At 43.3% G+C, this 19736-nt stretch overlaps 1 protein-coding gene across 3 annotated transcripts in view; it reads right to left on the bottom strand.

Annotated features, from left to right (window-relative positions):
* Nucleotides 1-17204, bottom strand: part of LOC137019030 (apolipoprotein B-100-like) — a 29784-nt gene extending 12580 nt beyond the window's left edge. For all 3 annotated transcript variants that reach the window (XM_067383996.1, XM_067383998.1, XM_067383999.1), the window contains exons 1-14: nucleotides 17098-17204; nucleotides 9237-9266; nucleotides 8874-8977; nucleotides 8644-8789; nucleotides 8414-8561; nucleotides 8175-8327; nucleotides 7953-8077; nucleotides 1868-1953; nucleotides 1330-1783; nucleotides 1130-1244; nucleotides 891-1037; nucleotides 574-785; nucleotides 305-500; nucleotides 28-204 (exon numbers count right to left, since the gene is read on the bottom strand). In XM_067383996.1, coding sequence (XP_067240097.1) covers nucleotides 28-204; nucleotides 305-500; nucleotides 574-785; nucleotides 891-1037; nucleotides 1130-1244; nucleotides 1330-1783; nucleotides 1868-1953; nucleotides 7953-8077; nucleotides 8175-8327; nucleotides 8414-8561; nucleotides 8644-8789; nucleotides 8874-8977; nucleotides 9237-9266; nucleotides 17098-17152 — 2148 coding nt within the window. In that variant the 5' untranslated portion in view covers nucleotides 17153-17204. The remainder of the gene's footprint in view (nucleotides 1-27; nucleotides 205-304; nucleotides 501-573; nucleotides 786-890; nucleotides 1038-1129; nucleotides 1245-1329; nucleotides 1784-1867; nucleotides 1954-7952; nucleotides 8078-8174; nucleotides 8328-8413; nucleotides 8562-8643; nucleotides 8790-8873; nucleotides 8978-9236; nucleotides 9267-17097) is intronic.
* Nucleotides 17205-19736: the final 2532 nt, after the last annotated feature.

Raw genomic sequence — 19736 nt, 5'->3', positions numbered from 1 at the left:
ATGTGAAATACAGTCGATTTGAAAGACCTTTTGCATCTTTATGTTATCCCATAGGCTTGGGAACATGCTCTGCATAATGTCATTGCCCCGGGGCACTTTGTCAGCTGCATAGTTAATGGTCTTCTGCATGGTGTCACGGAAGAACCCATCGATACCAATCAGAGCATCAACAGTAGGTTCCAGTCCCTTACCATTCAATCCAATCTTTAAGTAAGAACAACAAATAAAAACACATTAATATACTGGTTTTACAACCAGAGTAAAAAGAAGGGAGAAAATTTAAGAATGCAGAATAATCTTGTACCTCAAACATTTCTATGTCATATCCGAAAGCGTTCATGGTCATTTCCAGGATGACTTCGTTGGGCAGAAGTTCTTCAGACTCGAAGATCACGTTTCCCTCTAGAGATCCAATCTTGTAATTGCGAGAGTATTTTGTTGGATCTGTGACAGATCTGATCTCATTTCCTTGGAGGGCATTGAGAATCTTCTTTCTAAGTCTGAGAAGTAGAAGAGAAATTAGATACAGTTTTTATACTCAGGATGTTAAAATGTATTAAGATTTCTACTAACTCCTTAGTCTCTGGTGCTGTGGAGCTCAGGATGTTGCTGATATGGGAGTTAACAAAGCTCATAGCCTGACAGTTTTCATTTTTAGGCAGAGCAGCAACCAGCTGAGCCAGTTCAGAGGGCTGAGGGTCCTTCATCACAATGAGATAGGCAGCAATACGCTTTGGTATCGGAGCAGCAGCATCAAAAATGACCTTCATCAGCACCTCTCTGCCCTGATATAAATATAGCAAGTTTAAGTCAGTGAAACATAAATGTATTAAAATTACTTTATATTTACTTATATTTAGTGATTTTAATTGTTCATATATCGGGTTTACCTCGTCGGGGACAGAAGTGAGTCTAAAAGCTTGAATAGCAGCTTGCTGGACCTCAGCAGATGCAGCAGGTTGGTTTACACATTGGATAACCGCTGATTTCAGAGCAGGGCTTGCAGCTCCAATGGCAACAGCCATGTTTCCAATGATCTAAGAGATTTCAAGTACAGATTTCAATATCCACATATCAGCTGTTGTTTTTAACTTAGTAAAGCATGCTTAATGGAATAGGTTGAGCATACCCTCAGGGACAAGTACACATGTTCCTGGTTCCCTGTGCAGTCGCCAATCTGTTCAAGGGCATAATCTGCCACTGCCTGGATCTCAGGGGTGACACTTCCTTCAGCTTCATACAGCCTTGGAAAAGACAGATGAATGAAAGTTTAAATTCACATATAGATCAAACAACAGGATTTTTGTTGAGTTGTTCTTGTTTTCTCACCTCCTGACAGCATTGCTGAGAGCATAGTAGATGGGCTTACTAGCCTTGAATTTGGCCATCTCCAGAATTTCCTTGACAATGTCTCCAGATGGGTTGAGTACCATGCCCATGGCATAAACTGCAGCATCAATCTCTACAGAGGAACGGTCAAAGGTTCTGAGAACCCGCAAGATGGCACTGGTGCATTCTTGCGTGCCACATTGGAACAACGCCTGGTACACCAGGGGGCGCGAAATCTCCAGGGCCTCCGGGAGACCAGCGCTCAGGCTTTCAGCATTAATTTTGCGTATTGTAGCGATAAGCTTGTGAGCCAGATGGGCTCTGTTATGTCCATTGTTGGTCTCAGAAAGGCCAGCCAGTTCTCTGAGAACAGACAGCATGGCATCTTTATCCTGAATTGGATGAACTGAATCAATGCTGCCGTCGAGGTGCAAGGTCTTCATGTTGGCTACATCTATAGGTGGGTAAACCAAGAGAACACGGTTACTTCTGCTCACTCTAAATGCATGCTAATTTAAGTGTCTGAATGAATACTTACCGTGGTCAAAGATTCTGTCGTTGTGCACAGACACTCCCACCAGTGTCAAGACTTGCTTTCCTACATTAGTAACTCCAAACTGTCCTCTGTTGATTATCAGAATGAATTAGCAGAGCAATAAAACGTCTCGGTTACGTATGTAACCCTCGTTCCCTGAAGGAGGGAACGGAGACGTACGTCAGTAGTGACCGACGAAATGGGATATCGCTAGAGAGCCCCTATCAGCTTCGAGAGAACTAAAACAAGCCAATGGAATTGGCTTGCGATATTTGCATAATGCGCACCTCCCCTAACAGGTGGATATAAAAAGGGGGGCAGATGCAATCGCACTCTGTTTTTCGCTGAGGAGACAACCGGTGTCCGCACTGCAGCGAGGGTACAGAAACTGTGGCGATGGGACGTACGTCTCTGTTCCCTCCTTCAGGGAACGAGGGTTACATACGTAACCGAGACGTTCCCTTTCAGTCTGTCACGTTCGACGTACGTCAGTAGTGACCGACGAATTGGGATCCCAACTAAAACGCCACAGTTACGAAACCCCTTCCAGTGCCCAGCGCAGGCTCTAGCCGCCCGTCGCACCAAGGGGACGGAGAAGGGGGCGAGCTTACGCCGGGAAGTCTACTGCTGTTCCGATATACCCACTAAGTAAACTAGACTACACTGGGGAATCGAACCCGTAAGGAACGCTGCGGAAACCACTACCTACCCAGAGGGGAAGGAATTTACATGGAAAACATATGGACTGGCCCGCAGGGCAGAACGCATATGAGTCCCTGGGATGGCTCCACCTGAGTAGGGGGAGACTCATCTGACAGGAGAAAGCAGAAGCTCTGCTAAGGGAAAGACACGGGCTCACCGTAGGGAGTAACCGTGGACAATGCACATATGGAATCACTCACGTAGAGGGATTGCAACATATGGAACCCAACCAACAGACAACATCGAAGATGGATGTTGGTCTGGCATCAGACACTCCGCAATGCCCGAGCCGAAGGTGGAGGTGGAGGAACTCGACAGGGTTCACCGAACGGGGAACACGACTGGAGTCAACAGATGCACATATCCGGCCCAGGGGGCGGGAGTGGCATTGCAAGCCGACACGAGCACAGGTTCAACGCGTCTACCGGCTGGTGGAAGCGAGTACACGGAACCAGCTTACACGTAAGCTAAAAACCCTAGCAAACGTGTTGGGTGTCGCCCAGCCCACAGCTCTACAATCTGTCAGCGAGGCGCCATGAGCCAGCGCCCAGGAAGAGGCCACTCCTCAGGTGGAGTGGGCTCTCAACCCGAACGGGCAAGGCACGCCCTGGGAACATAAGCCAGGGTGATGGCATCCACTAACCAGTGGGCCATCCTCTGCTTGAGACAGCCTTTCCCTTCTGCTGGTCTCCGTAACAGACAAAGAGCTGATCTGAGGTCCTAAGCTTCAAGTTCTATCCACGTAAACACGCAGGGCGCGAACTGGACAGAGCGAAGCTAGGGCTGGGTCTGCCTCCTCCGAAGGCAGCGCTTGCAGGTTCACTACCTGATCTCCGAAGGGAGTGGTAGGAACCTTGGGCACATATCCAGGCCGGGGTCTCAGGAAGACGTGAGAATCCCCAGGCCCAAATTCCAGGCACGATTCGTCGACCGAAAATGCGTGCAGGTCCCCTACCCTCTTAACATGAGGCCAATGCAACCAGGAGGACAGTCTAAGAGACAGTACTTTTAACTCGACTAATTGCAAAGGCTCAAGGGATAACGCCGAAGTTAGTTAAGAACTAAGGTGAGATCCCTAGAGGGTAAGGAGGGTGGGCGAGGAGGATTCAGTCCCCTCGCCCCCCTCAGGAACCTGATGATCAGACCGTGTTTCACCAGGGCTTGCCATCAACTGCATGGAGATGTGCAGCGAAGCGGCAACATACACCTTGAGGGTGGAGGGAGACAGCCTTCGCTCCAAGCCCTCTTGCAGGAAGGAAAGCACAGATCTGACCAAGCATGATCGGGGGTCCTCTCGTCTTGCGAGAGGAGCACCATTCAACGAATAGGTTCCACTTCAACGCATAGAGGCTCCTCGTGAAGGAGCTCTAGCGGAAGTGATGGTGTCTACGACCGCCTGCGGGAGATCACCCAGAACCTCCGCATCCCGTCCAGGGACCACACGTGGAGGTTCCACAGGTCGGGACGTGGGTGCCATAGGAAGCCCCATCTCTGAGTCAGGAGGTCCTTCCTCAGAGGAATCGGCCAAGGAGGGGCTGTCGTGAGGAGCATTAGGTCCGAAACCCGGGTCCGAGTGACTAATATGGAGCCACTAACAAGACCTGCTCCTCATCCTCCCTGACCTAGCACAGGAGCTGTGCGAGAAGGCTCACTGGGGGAAAACACATATTGCGTAGGCCCCGGGGCCAGCTGAGTGCCAGGGCATCCGTGCCGAGTGATTCGCCGGTCAGGGAAAACCACTGGCCGAGGGCAGTTCCTGGGGAGGCAACAGGACTACCTGGGCCTCGCCGAAGTAGTGCCAGATCAGCTGGACCGCCTGGGGATGGAGCCGCCACTTGCCCGCAAGTGGAGGCTGCCGTAAGAGCTCGTAGGCTGCACGGTTAAGCACACCTGGGACATGAGTGGCTGAAGCGACCTCAGATGCTTCTGACTCCAAGCAAGAGATGGCAGGCGAGTTGCGATATGCGACGGGAGCGTAGACCAGCCTGATGGTTGATGTACGCAACGGCCGCAGTGCTTGTCCGAGCGGACCAGTACGTGCTTGTCTGACAGCAGCTCCTTGAAGCGGCCCAGTGCAAGACATACTGCTAGCAACTCGAGGCAATTGATATGCCAATGCAGTCGAGGCCCCGTCCAAGACCCGAAACCGCATGCCCGTTGTACATGGCCCCCCATCCGGTGGTAGAGGCATCTGTGTGGACCACAGCGTCCAAGGGGCACTCCCGCCCGCAGGAACAAAGGGTCCGACCACCGGATGAGGGTAGGGCGGCAGCTCCGTGTCACGAGGACACTGAGCGTGCTGCGCTGCCACGGCCATCTCGGGACCCAGTCGCGGAGCCGGTGTTGAAGCGGCCTCATATGGAGCAACCTGAGCGGCGTGAACGCGGCTGCAGATGCCACATGCCCCAGGAGCCTCTGAAGTCTTTCAGTGGGGCCGCCGTCCTGCGCTTGAGCGAACTCAGGCAGTTCAACACCGACTGGACGCGCTCCTCAGAGAGGCGCACAATCCGGGCGACCGAGTCTAGCTCGAGACTGAGAAAAGAGATCCTCTGCCCGGGGGCGAGTTTGCTCTTGTCCCAGCTGACCCAAAGACCCAACAGGCTGAGGTGAGCTAAACCATCTCCCTGTGTACGCACAACTGCTTCGCGAGCTGGCCAGGAACAACCAGTCGTCGAGGCAGTCGAGAATGCGAACGCCCTGTTCCTTGAGGGGAACAATGGCCACCTCCGCAACCATGTAAGGCGTGGAGCGACAGGGCCAGCCCGAAGGGTAGGAGTTTGTACTGACATGCTCGACCCGAGCGCAGAATCGAGACATGAAAGTATGCATCCTTCAGGTCAAATGCTGCAAACCAAACCCCGGGACGGACGCACTCGAAAATGCGCTTCTGCATGAGCACCTTAAACGGCAGCCTGAAGGTACCGGTTCAAGACACGCAGATCCAGGATTGGCCATAGCCCACCGCCCTTTAGGGTACAATGAAGTAGGGCTGAACCTGACTTCAAATCGGCTGGAGGGACCGGCTCGATTGTATCCCTCGCCAGGAGGACAGCAATCTCCACTCGGAGAACAGGTGCAATGTCCAACGACACCCAAGTGAAGTGGACACCCCTGGACGCCGGAGGACACCGGGCGAACTGAATCGCATAGCCGAGTCTGATAGTACGAATGAGCCAGCGGAACGGGCTGGGGGCACTAACCAGGCCTCCAGGCACCGAGCCAGCTGAACCAAACGCACCACAGACGTACCGGGGGTGGGGCAGCGAACCAGAGTACGGGGACCCGACTCGGGCGGCATGGTAGCGGCCCAGAGTGTGATCAGACTCTGCGAGGTAGCAGTGCGTATGGGAGACGGCACACGGGGCGCGGCCTGCACCAACACACTGACACCTGCTGGCGAGGTGAGAGGGGGCTGGGAGTAGCAACGCGGGGCGCTGCACACCGCCAGCCACACTCTTGGGATGTAGAGGATCGGAAAACAGTTCTTAGTGGGTACCGCTGGACTCCGGAGAGCCAGCGGCGGAACAGACCAATTCTCCACCCGGCCCTCCTCCGGGGGAGGGAGCGATGCGAGCATCGTCCCCCGAAAGAACCGTTTACGTCAGCTCCAGGTCGCCATATCTCCAGGACCGTCTCCCGCTAGTCAGGTGACTGCGGGTTGAGCGGGCTGGGTTCAAGGCCAGTTTGTGAGATGAGCGCATTGAGAAAGCACACTTTGACGACGGCACATCCCAGCAAGACTCGCCAGGGGTGTTTCTGGACCACCATGGTGGACATTGTCTGGCCAGGGGCCTGCGCTATGATTTGCATCCTGCGTAGCTCAACCCCGACTCAGAACTACCCATATGCAATGAGTGCTTTGACCTACCGCAGACTTGCCAGGGGCCAAGACTCATGCAGGGCAGAGGTGGTGTGCCTGTAGCACTGCCACCCCACCCTAGGGGGTAGTGAGAGAGAAAAAACTTGTAGTGCAGATTATGACCCTCTTGGCGTTCCATATTAATGCCAAAAAAGGCCACAAACTGCCAAGTTTTTTCATGCACATCCGGGCTAAGCCAGGGGGCGGGGCAAGGCGAGTACGCGTCGCACGACACCCCCAGGGGCCCGGGAAAGCATGGTTGCAAAGTCTGAATCCGATTCGGCATGAGCACGCCACAACCGTGGGACGCTCAGCCTCATCTTCATGTTCAGAGTCCAACAATACTCTCTCCAATGTAGCAGTCGACATCTGATCCTCTGCTGGAGCCCTGACTAAGATGTTAGGTCCTCCATATTTATTTTAAGGAGGACCAGCAACACATGCAGAAGCTACCAGCCATGTTGGACAGTGAACGTGGCCGCCCAACTGGACGACACACGGCACCCTGGGCACCGACGTGGCCATGTTGTTTCTAAACATGATCCACCCACGAACATAGTCACAACATGTTTGCGATGCACTAGAGGAGTGGGGGGCCCACGGAGAATGACTCGGCGGGTATTGCCCCACTGTGATCCTCTGGTCACCCAGGCTTATTAACCAAAGTAGCACTTTTCTGATTCAGAAAAATAACTCGGGGAATAAGTGAGGGCACTCCACCTCATTAAAGGCAGCCGAGTCTCGACCGTGCATCTAGAGCGCCAGACAGCGCGCAGGGTTGCCATGGCAATTCGACGGCACACGGCGCGCTGAGCGCTCAAGCCCTTACGAGAAAGGCGAGCAAACAACGCGCCGACGTGGACATATTTCCATAAGAAAATATGACCACCCACAAACACAGTCTCAGCACGCTAAGCAGACATGAGAGAAAATGATCGTGGCCGTCAGAGAGGATAGGAAACGACCGCCTCCAGAAACGCACAGACAGAATGACATCTTGAAAAAGACGCAGTGTCTGTCTGTGAAGCTCTTTTAGAAGGGGAAACTTCAGGGAGCACACAGGGAGCGTCACGATGTGTTTAGAAAAACACAGGAGGAACCAGACCAAATCGCAGACCAACCAGTGGAATTACAGCGGAACGCTGGGAAAACAGTAGATGTTTCCACCCGGCTCACTCCAACTCGCGACCTCGCTGCAGGCGTCGTCACACCAACACAAGCGCCGAAACTTCTTCAGAGGCTTGAAGTTCTAACAGCCGCAGGACACCAGGTAGGCTCCGAAGCGAAAGACAGAGTGCGATTGCATCTGCCCCCCTTTTTATATCCACCTGTTAGGAGAGGTGCGCATTATGCAAATATCGCACGCCAATTCCATTGGCTTGTTTTAGTTCTCTCGAAGCTGATAGGGGCTCTCTAGCGATATCCCAATTCGTCGGTCACTACTGACGTACGTCGAACGTGACCGACTGAAAGGGAACAAACGATCTGTCAAAAATCAAAAACACATGTAGTTGTCAATGAACTCACTTGTAAGAAAAAGGCACAAGCATGTGGTTTTCAGTGCAGGAAGCAGATGTCATATGCTTCTGTGCATTATCAAACTTGTAGTTGCAGGTTTGGCTACTCCTGATGAGCTGAGCAAGTGGGTAGTGCTGTGTGATGAAAAAGAAAGCAAGTTAACACATTACTGAAACCATTAGATATCCAGCACACAGTTATTTTGTATTATTCACAGACTGGATGACTTACCATGCCTGTGATAAGGGCCAGGGGACTAGTGTGGTCTTTGACAGGCCTGAAATTGTCACATTTAGAAAGGTCTCTGTTGAGGGTGACATCAGTGGCAATGTCCTCTCTGGAGTTCACAGAGTAGCCTGTCTTGCACATACCGTAGATGGTGGGCTGGTTTTGGGGAAAAATTGTAAAGGATTAGTCAATGTATATCAATATTTTTTGAAAGTTATCAAGATTTATAGTGAATGACTGACCATTCTCCTGTTTCTGTCATCCTCCAACACAGGCACTGCAAGGGCAGAGATTAGACCCCTCTTGACATTCAAAATGTTGACTGGTTCATCATCCTCTGGAAACAACTTGATGTCATCGTCTCCCTCAACGGTGAACTTCAATGGGTTCCTGAGAATTGAGATGTCAGTGTTTATTTAACATGATCAGCTTCTTCTTATCTGCTCAGTGTAGAATGCCTTGAGAAACATACTTCTCCATGGCAGCCTTGAAAGCATCTGCACCAGCAGATGGCCCAAAGATAGGATTTCCTTCTGCATCAACATCGATCGCCTCACTTAATGCACACTCCGTTGTGCGCAAGATGTAGCTACATGTGCGAGGGACCTCAATTTCAACCTATTTAAAAGAGAATATGTATGAACTTCTAAGTTTTATGAAAAAAACAAGATTTTTTAATATTCACAGTGTCAACATTTATACCTTGCATCTGGCCTTGGGGCCATTGATTGCTCCATTCAGGGCATTTAGAGACTCTGTTTCGTAGGTGTATGCATACTTGTTAAAGCTCTTGTACCTTTTGGCCACTAGGGGAGCACAATCACATCAGAACACTCATATATGACTCTGCTCCACAACATCAGTTTGCTTTTCTTAAATGAAATGATAAATTCTAAAGAAAATGAACAAATTTTACTATTACAGTAACTCATAACTTAAAGGAGATGGTTTTCTTATTTGTTTTATTTTTCCTGATAAAGATCATTACATAATGTATAGCCTACCATATAGAATTTCTTATAGACATTATATTTTCTCAAAAAATGTTAATAGTATGGCACTTACAAAGGCATGAAAATTCCTCGTTTTGAGCATCTAAAGTGAAAAACAGTATGAACATAAAGTACTATACAAACAATATAAAAACTTTAACAGTACCATATAATACAATTTAATGTTATTCTTTAAAAGGATAGTTCACACAAAAAATGAAAATTCTATACTATGGAAGTCAATGGAGCCTATCAAATGGTTGATTACCCATATTCTTCAAAATATCTTCTTTTGTGTTCAGCAGAACAAAGAAATTCATACAGGTTTGGAACAACTTGAGGGTGAGTAAATGATGATAGAATTTTCATTTTTGAGTGAACTATCCCTTTAACAACAATAGATAAATATATATAAACAAACACCAAAAATAATTAATGAATAAATTAGTGGTGGGCATAGATTATTTTTTTTTTAAATCTAGATTAATATCGAAATTAATCTAGATTAAAATGGCTCATTTGAATTCTGCCGAAGACATTCAGAATATGTGAGATACCCAAATTGTCCCTGCGTCCCAATGTCCATACTATCCATCCTAAATAGTATGTGAGATTAAAATAAGTGTCCCAAAGCATAGTATATAGAAAAGAGTATGCCAAAAGTCCCCGGATGGTCTACTATTTCCGGTAGATTTTCAAAATGTGGATCCGTGCACACTATAGAGGCTAATATTGCCCACAACCCATTGCGCTTTGGAGGAGGATTCAGTTCAGAACTACAAACGCGAGTAAAAAGTGTTAAAAACTACAAAACATGGCTGAGAGGTTGAGTGACTATAGTCATTATAGTTATTATAATAATCAGTTCAAACTGATAGAAAATATTTATTTTAATGTTATATGTGCTATTTTTCATCTGCACATACCAATGTGGACTTTTATAAAGATCTGATTGGCAATTAACTTTTAAATGCATCATTATGCATTAATATGAGAAGAGTTCTCCTCGCGACTGCAGATCAACGTGCTGCATTTCTCTCCGATATGGTAGGAAATGAGCTAAATGAAATGTGGAGGATGTAAGATGGTTGACAGGGCAGTTTACCGTGACTGGATGCGGCAGAGAGCAAAGACGCGATTGTATGACGTGATAGTATGTCCCAAAGCTTGTCCACTCTTTTGCTACACACTCAAAAGTAAGTACTTTTTGTGCACAGAAAGAGTACACTTTTAGGGCGTAGTATAAGTAGGCGAATTGGGACGCAGCAAATGACTAAAAGTAATCCGCCATTTTGTCCGACAAAGCAGATAGAAGATTAACCTCGGTGGAGTTAAACTTGAAAAATTGTGTATTGACATCTCTCCGCGTTTGAAACAACATTGATTCTCATGTTCATTCGAATGAACATGTTTATTTGATGCTATAAATGGACTCGTAGATGATCGGTTTACGAGCCTGAGTTGAGGCGCTACAGCAATCTGTCACGACATATTAAAGAGTAACAAAACAGTTTTTATTGTTTGAAATTTTAAAAAAAAAACTCCACAGTTTTAAAGCTGTGACTTTGTTAAATATCACAAGTAACCTGCTCTGCCTTGTCTGTCGACGTCTTGTCAGTGTCCTCTTTGCTCCGGCGATGCATTTATCAGGCCGGGTTTTACACTGCACGCGTGTGCGGCGCGCTACGGTTGCGACGCGGCTACCGGAGCTGATATATGGCGTTCGGACGAGCTCATTAATATGACGTTGCAACTATAGACAACAAACATATATGAATTACACATCTGTGGGCCCACACTCACACGCATACATCCACAAACACCACTGTTGCAGGCCTGAGTCGTTGCATGTGTGTGTTGTGGCCTAATAAAAACACAAACTGGCCTCTTCACTCCAATGAGCAACACAAAACAACAGAGTACCTCGGTCCAGCCGCGGCGGCGCACTCAACCGCAACAAGCGGTCCGCTTGTTCTCAAACTATCCGCCACCTGCAACCAAAATTCGATTCCTCCGTAACGGCGTACAGTATCCAGCGGTGCCAGAGTTGCTCTGAATCTCGCGGGGACTCAGAGCGCTATCTGGGGTTGCGACGACTCTCTGTCGGTGTCGGAGGAGCTCGTTTAATGTAGCAATTGTGAAATACTGTAATATAAGATTAGGGGAAAAAATGCCCTTGGGGTAAATATTACAAATATGCAGATATAAATATGCAAAAGCTGTTGGAACACTGTTGAGAACATAGCTTCAGAATAAATTATATTTACACCAAAATAAATAAATAAAACATTTCCAGACAAGCAACTTTTTTGCTTGGACCAATTTACTTATCCAAAGGACAAAGCTTAATATCGAACCCTGTATTTTCTATTGATATGTTCTCCTTCAGGCCTACAGAAAGATTTTATTGTTTTCAGATGTAGCTTTGCACACTGCCAGCATCTCGAATAATTTTGATCTGCATTTTAGTGTTCATAGCAGAGGGCTCTGTCGACTTAGTTTTTACAGTTTGTCAATTGAGAAAACTGTAATCTCTGATAAGATTGATATCAAAACAAAGTAATTACGCTATACTTTTTTTGGCAACGCGACACGAAATCATCCATTAACTAAATTTTCACATTCATTAGAATTTCAATTTTGTGTCCCGATGTTTTACCTATGCTAACATAACAGATCCATTTAGGGTGAATTAAGGGTGATAAGGTCAACTGGGACAACAATACAGAGTTTATTTTCTCACCTGATGAATGAAAATAAAAACTTTTTTTTTTTTTTTGCTGAGCAATAGCTGTGAGACTACATAATTAAAATGGGATGCCCTCGTTGGTGTGACATCACGTAGGTGGGCGGGGCAGGCAGGAAGTTGACCCTGAAATCCATGAACTGAGGAAAATTACAAAAGGTTTTGCTAGTTGTCATGGTAAGGTCCTAAAATTCTCATAGCTATAGCAACTATTGCACAAACTTTTAATTGGAAACATTAAAATGACACACTGATACTAAATCAGTAAAAACATGGAACATGAAATTTCATCAACATAAGAGTGTTTACTGTGCTGTGTTAATTGTTTTGAGAGCAACAACATTCATTCATTTGAAGACATGTGTTAGGATTAAAATAAATACAAATAAAAAATGTATGCTATAATTATTATGTGTAGCCATAGTTGTAGCCTATTTATGCTCACTGTTCATTTTTAAAGATTTATTTTAGACAAAATCCTGCCATTTGCAATCCTAATCTGCTTGTGCAAGTACACCACACCACCAGGTGGTGGTAAAGTCCCACGTTTTTTATTTCGCAAATAACGTGTTAACACGTAATTACGCGTTAACACGTCATTTGCGCGTTAACACGTAATTACGCGTTAACATGTCATTTGCGCGTTAACACGTAATTACGTGTTAAGACGTCGGTTTCACACGTTTTGGCCCTTTTGGCCTTCCATAGTGAGACGTTCAGTGAGACGAGTGCAAGTTGCAACGTCATATTTTTGACCTCGTCCGAACGCCATACTGATACGCGGCCACTCTAGTCAATGCTCGTGTTTACACCAGCCGCGGCGCGGTGCGTTTGAGAAGCGTCCCAGAAGCGGCTCGCCGCGCCGCTTCGCTAAAGATAGGCGCCTCGCCTATTTTTGACGGACGCCGCGTCCAAGACGCGCAGCTCAAATACAAAATAAAGTCAAAATAATCACCCTGAGTAAACTCCCGCTCATATTTCACTTCACTACGATGCCAGAAACTGACGACAAGAGATTTGAAGTTGAAAAACTTGAAATTTCTTTGTTTTTGTTGTCCATAACTGAATATTAAGTGTAAAATTATTAACTTCATCTGTATACAGCAACATAAATTATGGCATAGCAATAAACACAATTAAACCGGACAATATATAACAATTTAGCCATTAAAAACATGAAAAAAATCAACGAAAACAACGTTGGACAGGCAAATCTAGTGGTCTCGCGAATCCAGCCGCTTCGCTTCTGAAATGCTTCTGGTGTGAGTTGACACCGCTCAGAGGACGGAACAAAACTATGCCGAAGCCGTAACGCAACACACACGCGTGCAGTGTAAACGACTGCGTGTGACGTGACAGCGCCACGGCTTGTCGGACAAAGCAACAGTAACTAAGGGGGGCGGGTCTTTGCGAAGGGTCAATTCGGCTAGGTATACATCCGCGCTAAAATATCAAGGTGAAAAGGTGCGTTCACGCGGCCTCGTAATTCCTGTAGTTACGAGATTCTAGCTTGTAAAAGCGTTCACGTCCTTGTAGAACTCGTAATTACAGCTTGTAAGCTGGGAGTTTTCTGAAAGCTCCCACATGTACCATGTTGCCGCTGTACCACCTGACCGCTGTAGATTCATTTAGGCGTTGATAATAGTGCCATGGAAACGCATAATTGCCAGTCCGAGGACGTGAACAGCTCCGAATATAACGTCACGTGTTGTCATTTCAAGAATCCGGTAAATACGAGGTGACGTGAACGCAGCAAAAGTCATCATAACTTGCGTAGTAGCCTATAGACCCAGCTCCCAACCCAACTTTGAGAATATTTTTTTTATCGCACGATAAGAGATCACGTTAACGCAGCAAGTTAACGCCGATAACGGCCCACCATTAGAATAAATACAAGATAACAGAAGCACTATTTTGTTTTATATTTATCATCTGTGTTTTTTATGTTTAATACTGATGTAGCCTACAAAAATATTTTAAACTGTTTTCCATAGCATAAAAACAAATCAGTATGATTAGAACTGAAGGATGACTTTCGCTTCCGCCCGCATGGAGTGTGTAGCAGAGAAAGGGAGCTTCTCGAATAAATAAGTGATGCAAAAAAGTTACATCGACGATCCAGCGTAATACGAAGACGGAAAAAAGCAAAAGAAAAATGGACGAACATATACGACGACTCTCCTATTTCACTGAGTGCAATTACAATGGAACTCCCGCCAAAACCGAAGCCGGGAGAGAGGCCCCGAGCAATAATTGCTCGTTTTCACTATTATTTTGACAAGGAAAAAAATCTGAAGCTGTTGAAAGGCTGTCTCTACTACAAGGGATAACCGGTACACATCTTCCCCGATATGAGTCCAGAGGTTGGCTAACTGCGCGCCGCATTCAATCCAGTGAAGGCCAAGCTGCGAGCCGGGATTAACTATAGTTTGTTCTACCCAGCCAAACTGGCAATCACCGTGGACAGAATCAGGTACACATTTGAAGCTGAGAAATTTATCGAGAACAAAATTCAAACCTGATAGCCGAACTGTAAGATTTGATAGGCAGAGGTGCCGCATCTGTTATCATTTACAGCACGTAAGCAAGAGTTGTATTTATATATCAGTCATGTTCACCAGGAAATGAACTGTAACTTAACCACTGACTATGTTAAAGTGAAAGAACCACAAGAGTGTAAATAGGTCTATAGAGCATTTTTTTCTTTATTGTTTCTAGAAAGGAGCTAAGTGGGAAGTCAGATTGATTGCTAATCTTTTTGTTGGAATAATGGGTAAAAAGGGATTTCTAAACTTGCTCTGCTCTTCTTTGTACAACTCTCTCAATCTGAAAAAGTGAATGGAGCTATTTTTCAAACCGTTCATGTTGTTCGAAGTTGTTAAGAAAAACGAATTGGCACTTTTTTTTCTCACCCCTAGCTAAATCAGCCAAATTGTTACACGTTTATGAAAAGCTTTAAAATTATAGATTATGGAGATTTATCTTCCCAAACCAACGAAATATTCTTTTTTCTCACCGGTCCATAACTCTTGTTCCAGAATAGATTTTTTTTAAAAATTGATTATAAACTTTTGTCAGGAGTCTTACATTGTGATTATGAAGCAATGGTATTATCAGACCATAGCCCCCTAGGTCTTCAGATATTATTTGAAACCAAATATGACACTATTAAATGGATGTTTGATAATAGTTTATTGGCAGATAAAGTATTTGTAGAACAAACCAAAGCTCAAATTGGATTGTATTTAGAGACAAACTATATGACTGATGCTTCCAAATCCACATTTTGGGAGGCATTTAAAGCGTATATGTGCGGACACATTTTTTCTCATAGTATCTCGATCAAGAAACAGCGTAAAGAACAAAAAAAGAAATTAATGGACAGAATACAAGAAATAGATTGTGAGTATGCAACTTCCCCCTCACCAGAATTGTATAAGAACTACTGATTGGCTGATGTGGGTGAAAGCCACATATTATGAGCATGGAGAGAGAGCAGGTAAACTCCTTGCTCAGCAAATTAAAGAAACTGCAGCATCAAGACTGATAACGGAAATTAGAAAAGGTAAAGTACATTTGACCCACATTAAATATTATTTTTAAGAGATTTTATGTCAAATTATACTCTTCAGAATCTATTAATGACCCAGCATGTATAGAGCAGTTTTTTGAATCACTTGACATTCCATCTTTAAGTATGGAAGACAGGGATATCTTGGAACAACCGCTAACTATTAATGAAATAAAACAAGTGATATACAATATGCAAAGTTCAAAGGCCCCAGGTCCGGACGGTTTCACAACCAAGTTTTATAAATCTTTTAGTGAACGAACCTCTCCATTACTTTTAGAGGTCTTTAATGAATCACTTGAGAAAGGCTGTTCACCACCAACATTTTTTTCAGGCAAATATTTCTTTAATACACAAGGTAGATAAAGACCCTTTAGACCCTGGTTCATATAGGCCTATCAGTCGTCTTGATGTTGATAACAAAATACTCGTCTTGAAAAAGCTATTCCAACTGTGATCTCCATGGATCAAACAGGATTCATCAGAAATCGCCTCTTATTTTTAAGATTAGAAGATTATTAAGCATTATATACACATCTAGTCCCAATCCCACCCAACCCGAGGTACTTATTTCTATGGATGCAGAAAAAGCGTTTGATAGGGTGGAGTGGGATTACCTCTTTGCCACTCTGGAAAAAATTGGGTTTGGTTCTAATTTTATTTCATTTATTAAACTTGTTATATGCCCACCCCCAAACTTATATAAAAACAAACAATAATAACTCGTTATTTTCAATTAAATTGCTCTACAAGAGAGGGTTTCCCTCTTTCACCCCTGTTATTTGCTTTAGCAATAGAACCCATAGCAATTTCTTTACTTGCATCTACAGCCTATAGTGGAATAATGAGAGGGGGAAAAGAACACAAAGTTTCATTATATGCTGATGACTTGTTAGTTTACTTCTCCAACCCCTTACAATCAGTGCCAACCATTATGTCAATCTTAGATAAATTTGGGAATATCTCAGGATACAAGATTAAATTTTCAAAAAGTGTTACGTTTCCAATCAACCCTAAGGACCAATTTGAAACACTTTCCTCCTTTCTTTTAAAAACAGTAAACTCATTTAAATAGCTAGGAATTACCATAACTAAATGTTTTTATGTGCTTTATAAATAAAATATTCTGAAGTTGTGAACACACACAACAGATTTTTAAGAAATGGTCCAAATGTTTTATTTCTTTAGCAGGTCATATTAATATGTATTAATATTAATCAGTGTATCCCAGTTTACATTACTAAATCATTTTTTTTTTTAGGAATTTGGATAGAATAATCACCCAATTTATTTGGAATAGCAAGACCCCCAGACTCAAGAAGATATATTTAGCTCTCTAAAAATCAGTGTATTGTACTTGGAGTTATTACACTCTTAGCGCATAGATTGATTTTGCTTAATTGGAAACAAAAAAATCAACCTCACTGCTCTGTCCTGTTTAAAGATATTATGCACCACCTTCAGCTTGAAAAGATGAGATTTTCTTTAAAAAATAAGACTAACCTTTTTTTTTTTTTTTTTTTAAAAAGGACACTTAAGAATTAATTCTTATTTACAACAACAATATGTATATTAGTAAACAAATTCTACCAGTCACAAATCCTCAATAGTACTTACTTGTCACGGCTATTGCACATAGAAGCAGCAAAAGGCAGAGCTTAGTGTCCCCCATGATGGGTTCAGTTAAGCTCTTTCCTTAGATCGTTGCGTATTGAGATGGAATCTGCTGTATTACTGCTGTCAATGGCCTTATATATTACGGCAGTTCCTGTAGGAATGGGAGGAAAGATAGCAGTTGCAAAAAGTAAAGTCCCCACTCCAAAGTTCATATGTTGTGTCTCTGTGGCAGGACAAAGGCAACTCTTTCATGTAATGTCAATGCTCTTTCAAATAGAGAGAAAATGCTTTTTCAAGGGACACTTGCTTTGCTTGCTCTTTTGGGTTGATTAATTGATTCATTTAGTGTATTCTTCGATTCTGTGTAACATCTTATTGATATACAGAGAATTTTTTTTTTTAATTTTTTTTTCACAAATGAACACTCATTGCATGACTGAAAGGTCAATAATTATTAAAAAAAAAAAAAAAAAAAATCTATTTTACCTTTTTAAACATTAGCATCTCAACAACTTCCATGCGGCTCCTCTTGTGAAAATGTGATGGCAGAAGCCTGTCTCTTTCATGTCTTCTTAATTATGATGATGCAAAGTAGGACATTAAGCACCAAAAGAAGAATTACTAATCTTAGACCCACGTATTTATTAGACCAAGTGTATTACCAATCAGACATGACTAAACTGATATAGACACTGAAATAAATGATCAAACCTTCTGCCCTTTTGTCCTGTTTACTTTATCCACTAACCTCTTATTTTCTGTGGGTAAATACTCATTACATTTGTCCACGCAAGTCTTCATGGATAGACAAAAATGATACTAAAACTGATCCCTACTCATCATTATAATCATCACGAGGAAGATATTGTGATGAACATTTTATGTATTGATTGCTTAGAGGTGTGTGATCAAAATTAATTCAAAAGTGCTTTTAGAAAAATGTATTTTGTTCATTTTGTGCCATATGTTTTGACTGGAAAGGTTAATATATATGATATTATATTACATTTTAAAATGCTTGTAATCAGATGGCAGTTGCTTTTTTGATTGATTACATGATTACATGTTTTTCATATTTTTTTCATAATTCATTGATCCCACTACTACTCTTTAGCCTGCTTATATACTTTCAGAAGGTCTTTCAGGTTTGTGGAATCATACATACACCAGCTATATGTGCTTATCATTGAAAACTGAGACCCACACAGCATTTGATCACTGGATTTACAGTTCATTTCACTTTTAAGAAGTATTTTCTCAACACTGCAATCCTGCAACCATTCAATCCTGCTCAATCAATTCACATCATTTCATATTTATATGAATTGCATTCCCCAACTTTTTTGTCAGCTGAACCTCTTTGACCTAATATATTTACTTACATACTCCTTGAGATTTTAAGTGAATAAGTTAGGTTAATATTAAAAATTAATCAATGATAATAATAATAATAACAATAATAATAATAAAATTAAATTCACGTTTCTCTGCTGTCGGTTAATGGTCATGTGACATGCGGGTAAAAAAATGAAATATATTTTGTAAGTGTTTTATTTTAATTGTTTTTATTTTAAAATGATTTATTTTAATTTTAAATGTTTATAATTGAATTACCTAATAGCTTTCCATTCAACTCACAACCACACTGCAGTTCCTTCACAAACCTCAGTCTTGGAAACCCTGATGTAATGTAATACTTAATGTTGTTGATAACAAAGAATGGAATAAATTTTCTTTAAATAAATAAATTGCAAAAAAATATATAATTATTATTATAAAATTATAATTATTATAAATTATAAAAAATGTCTTTAAATAAAATAAATTACCTTAAATGTGTAATGTAATATGGGCTTATTATTATTACCCAGCACTGCTCATAGCATTGAGCAAGACATTCACAGTGTGTTCCAAACGGGATATATCGCCCTCCGAAGGGCACTTCAGAGTGAAAACAATCATGGCCGCCATATTGAAGGGTCGTTCCAAACCAAAGTGCTCAAAACGAGCCCCTTCAAAGGGCCCTTCTGAATGAAGGATTTCAAAGGATACAACTGATGGACACTTCGGGCCCCCATGATCCTTTGCACAGGGAAGTTGTTTGATGTCACAGAATGGCACAGGAGGCTCGGAGTTCAATTTTACTTATAAATCTATATATAGTATTTTTCTATACTACTGTAATATTTATATGAGTTAGATTTGGTATTATTATGGTCAAAACGACATTGTACTTCAACAAAAATACTTTACAGCTCCCTTTATCAGTCCATTCAAATGTTTAAAATACATAGATACAATATACATGGTGCTATAAATCTAAAATAAATAAATAAACTAACGTTACTCAAAGGACGCAGCTTCCACAATCTACTCCTCTTTGATTGTCTCGGTAAGATGACGCTGAAGTGCCTTCCAAAAGAAGAGTTTTGTTGATCCCTACACCCTTCATCCCTTCGAAGCTCTCAGTCCGGAGGGTAAACCCTCTGAAAGAATTAGGGCATAGGGATGAGCCCTTCCGAATGGAACACAGGGTCAATCTGCAGAGGCCAGCAGCCACATGAATTTTTACCCTATGTGTTTGTCTCTTGAGTGCGCTCAGTAAAAAAAGAGAAAACCATATAGACCGTATGATTTGC

The sequence above is a fragment of the Chanodichthys erythropterus genome, chromosome 4, assembly GCF_024489055.1.
Source record: "Chanodichthys erythropterus isolate Z2021 chromosome 4, ASM2448905v1, whole genome shotgun sequence".
NCBI lineage: Eukaryota > Metazoa > Chordata > Actinopteri > Cypriniformes > Xenocyprididae > Chanodichthys > Chanodichthys erythropterus.
The sequence above is the reverse complement of the archived record's forward strand: the minus strand, read 5'-3'. Positions and strand labels throughout refer to the sequence as shown.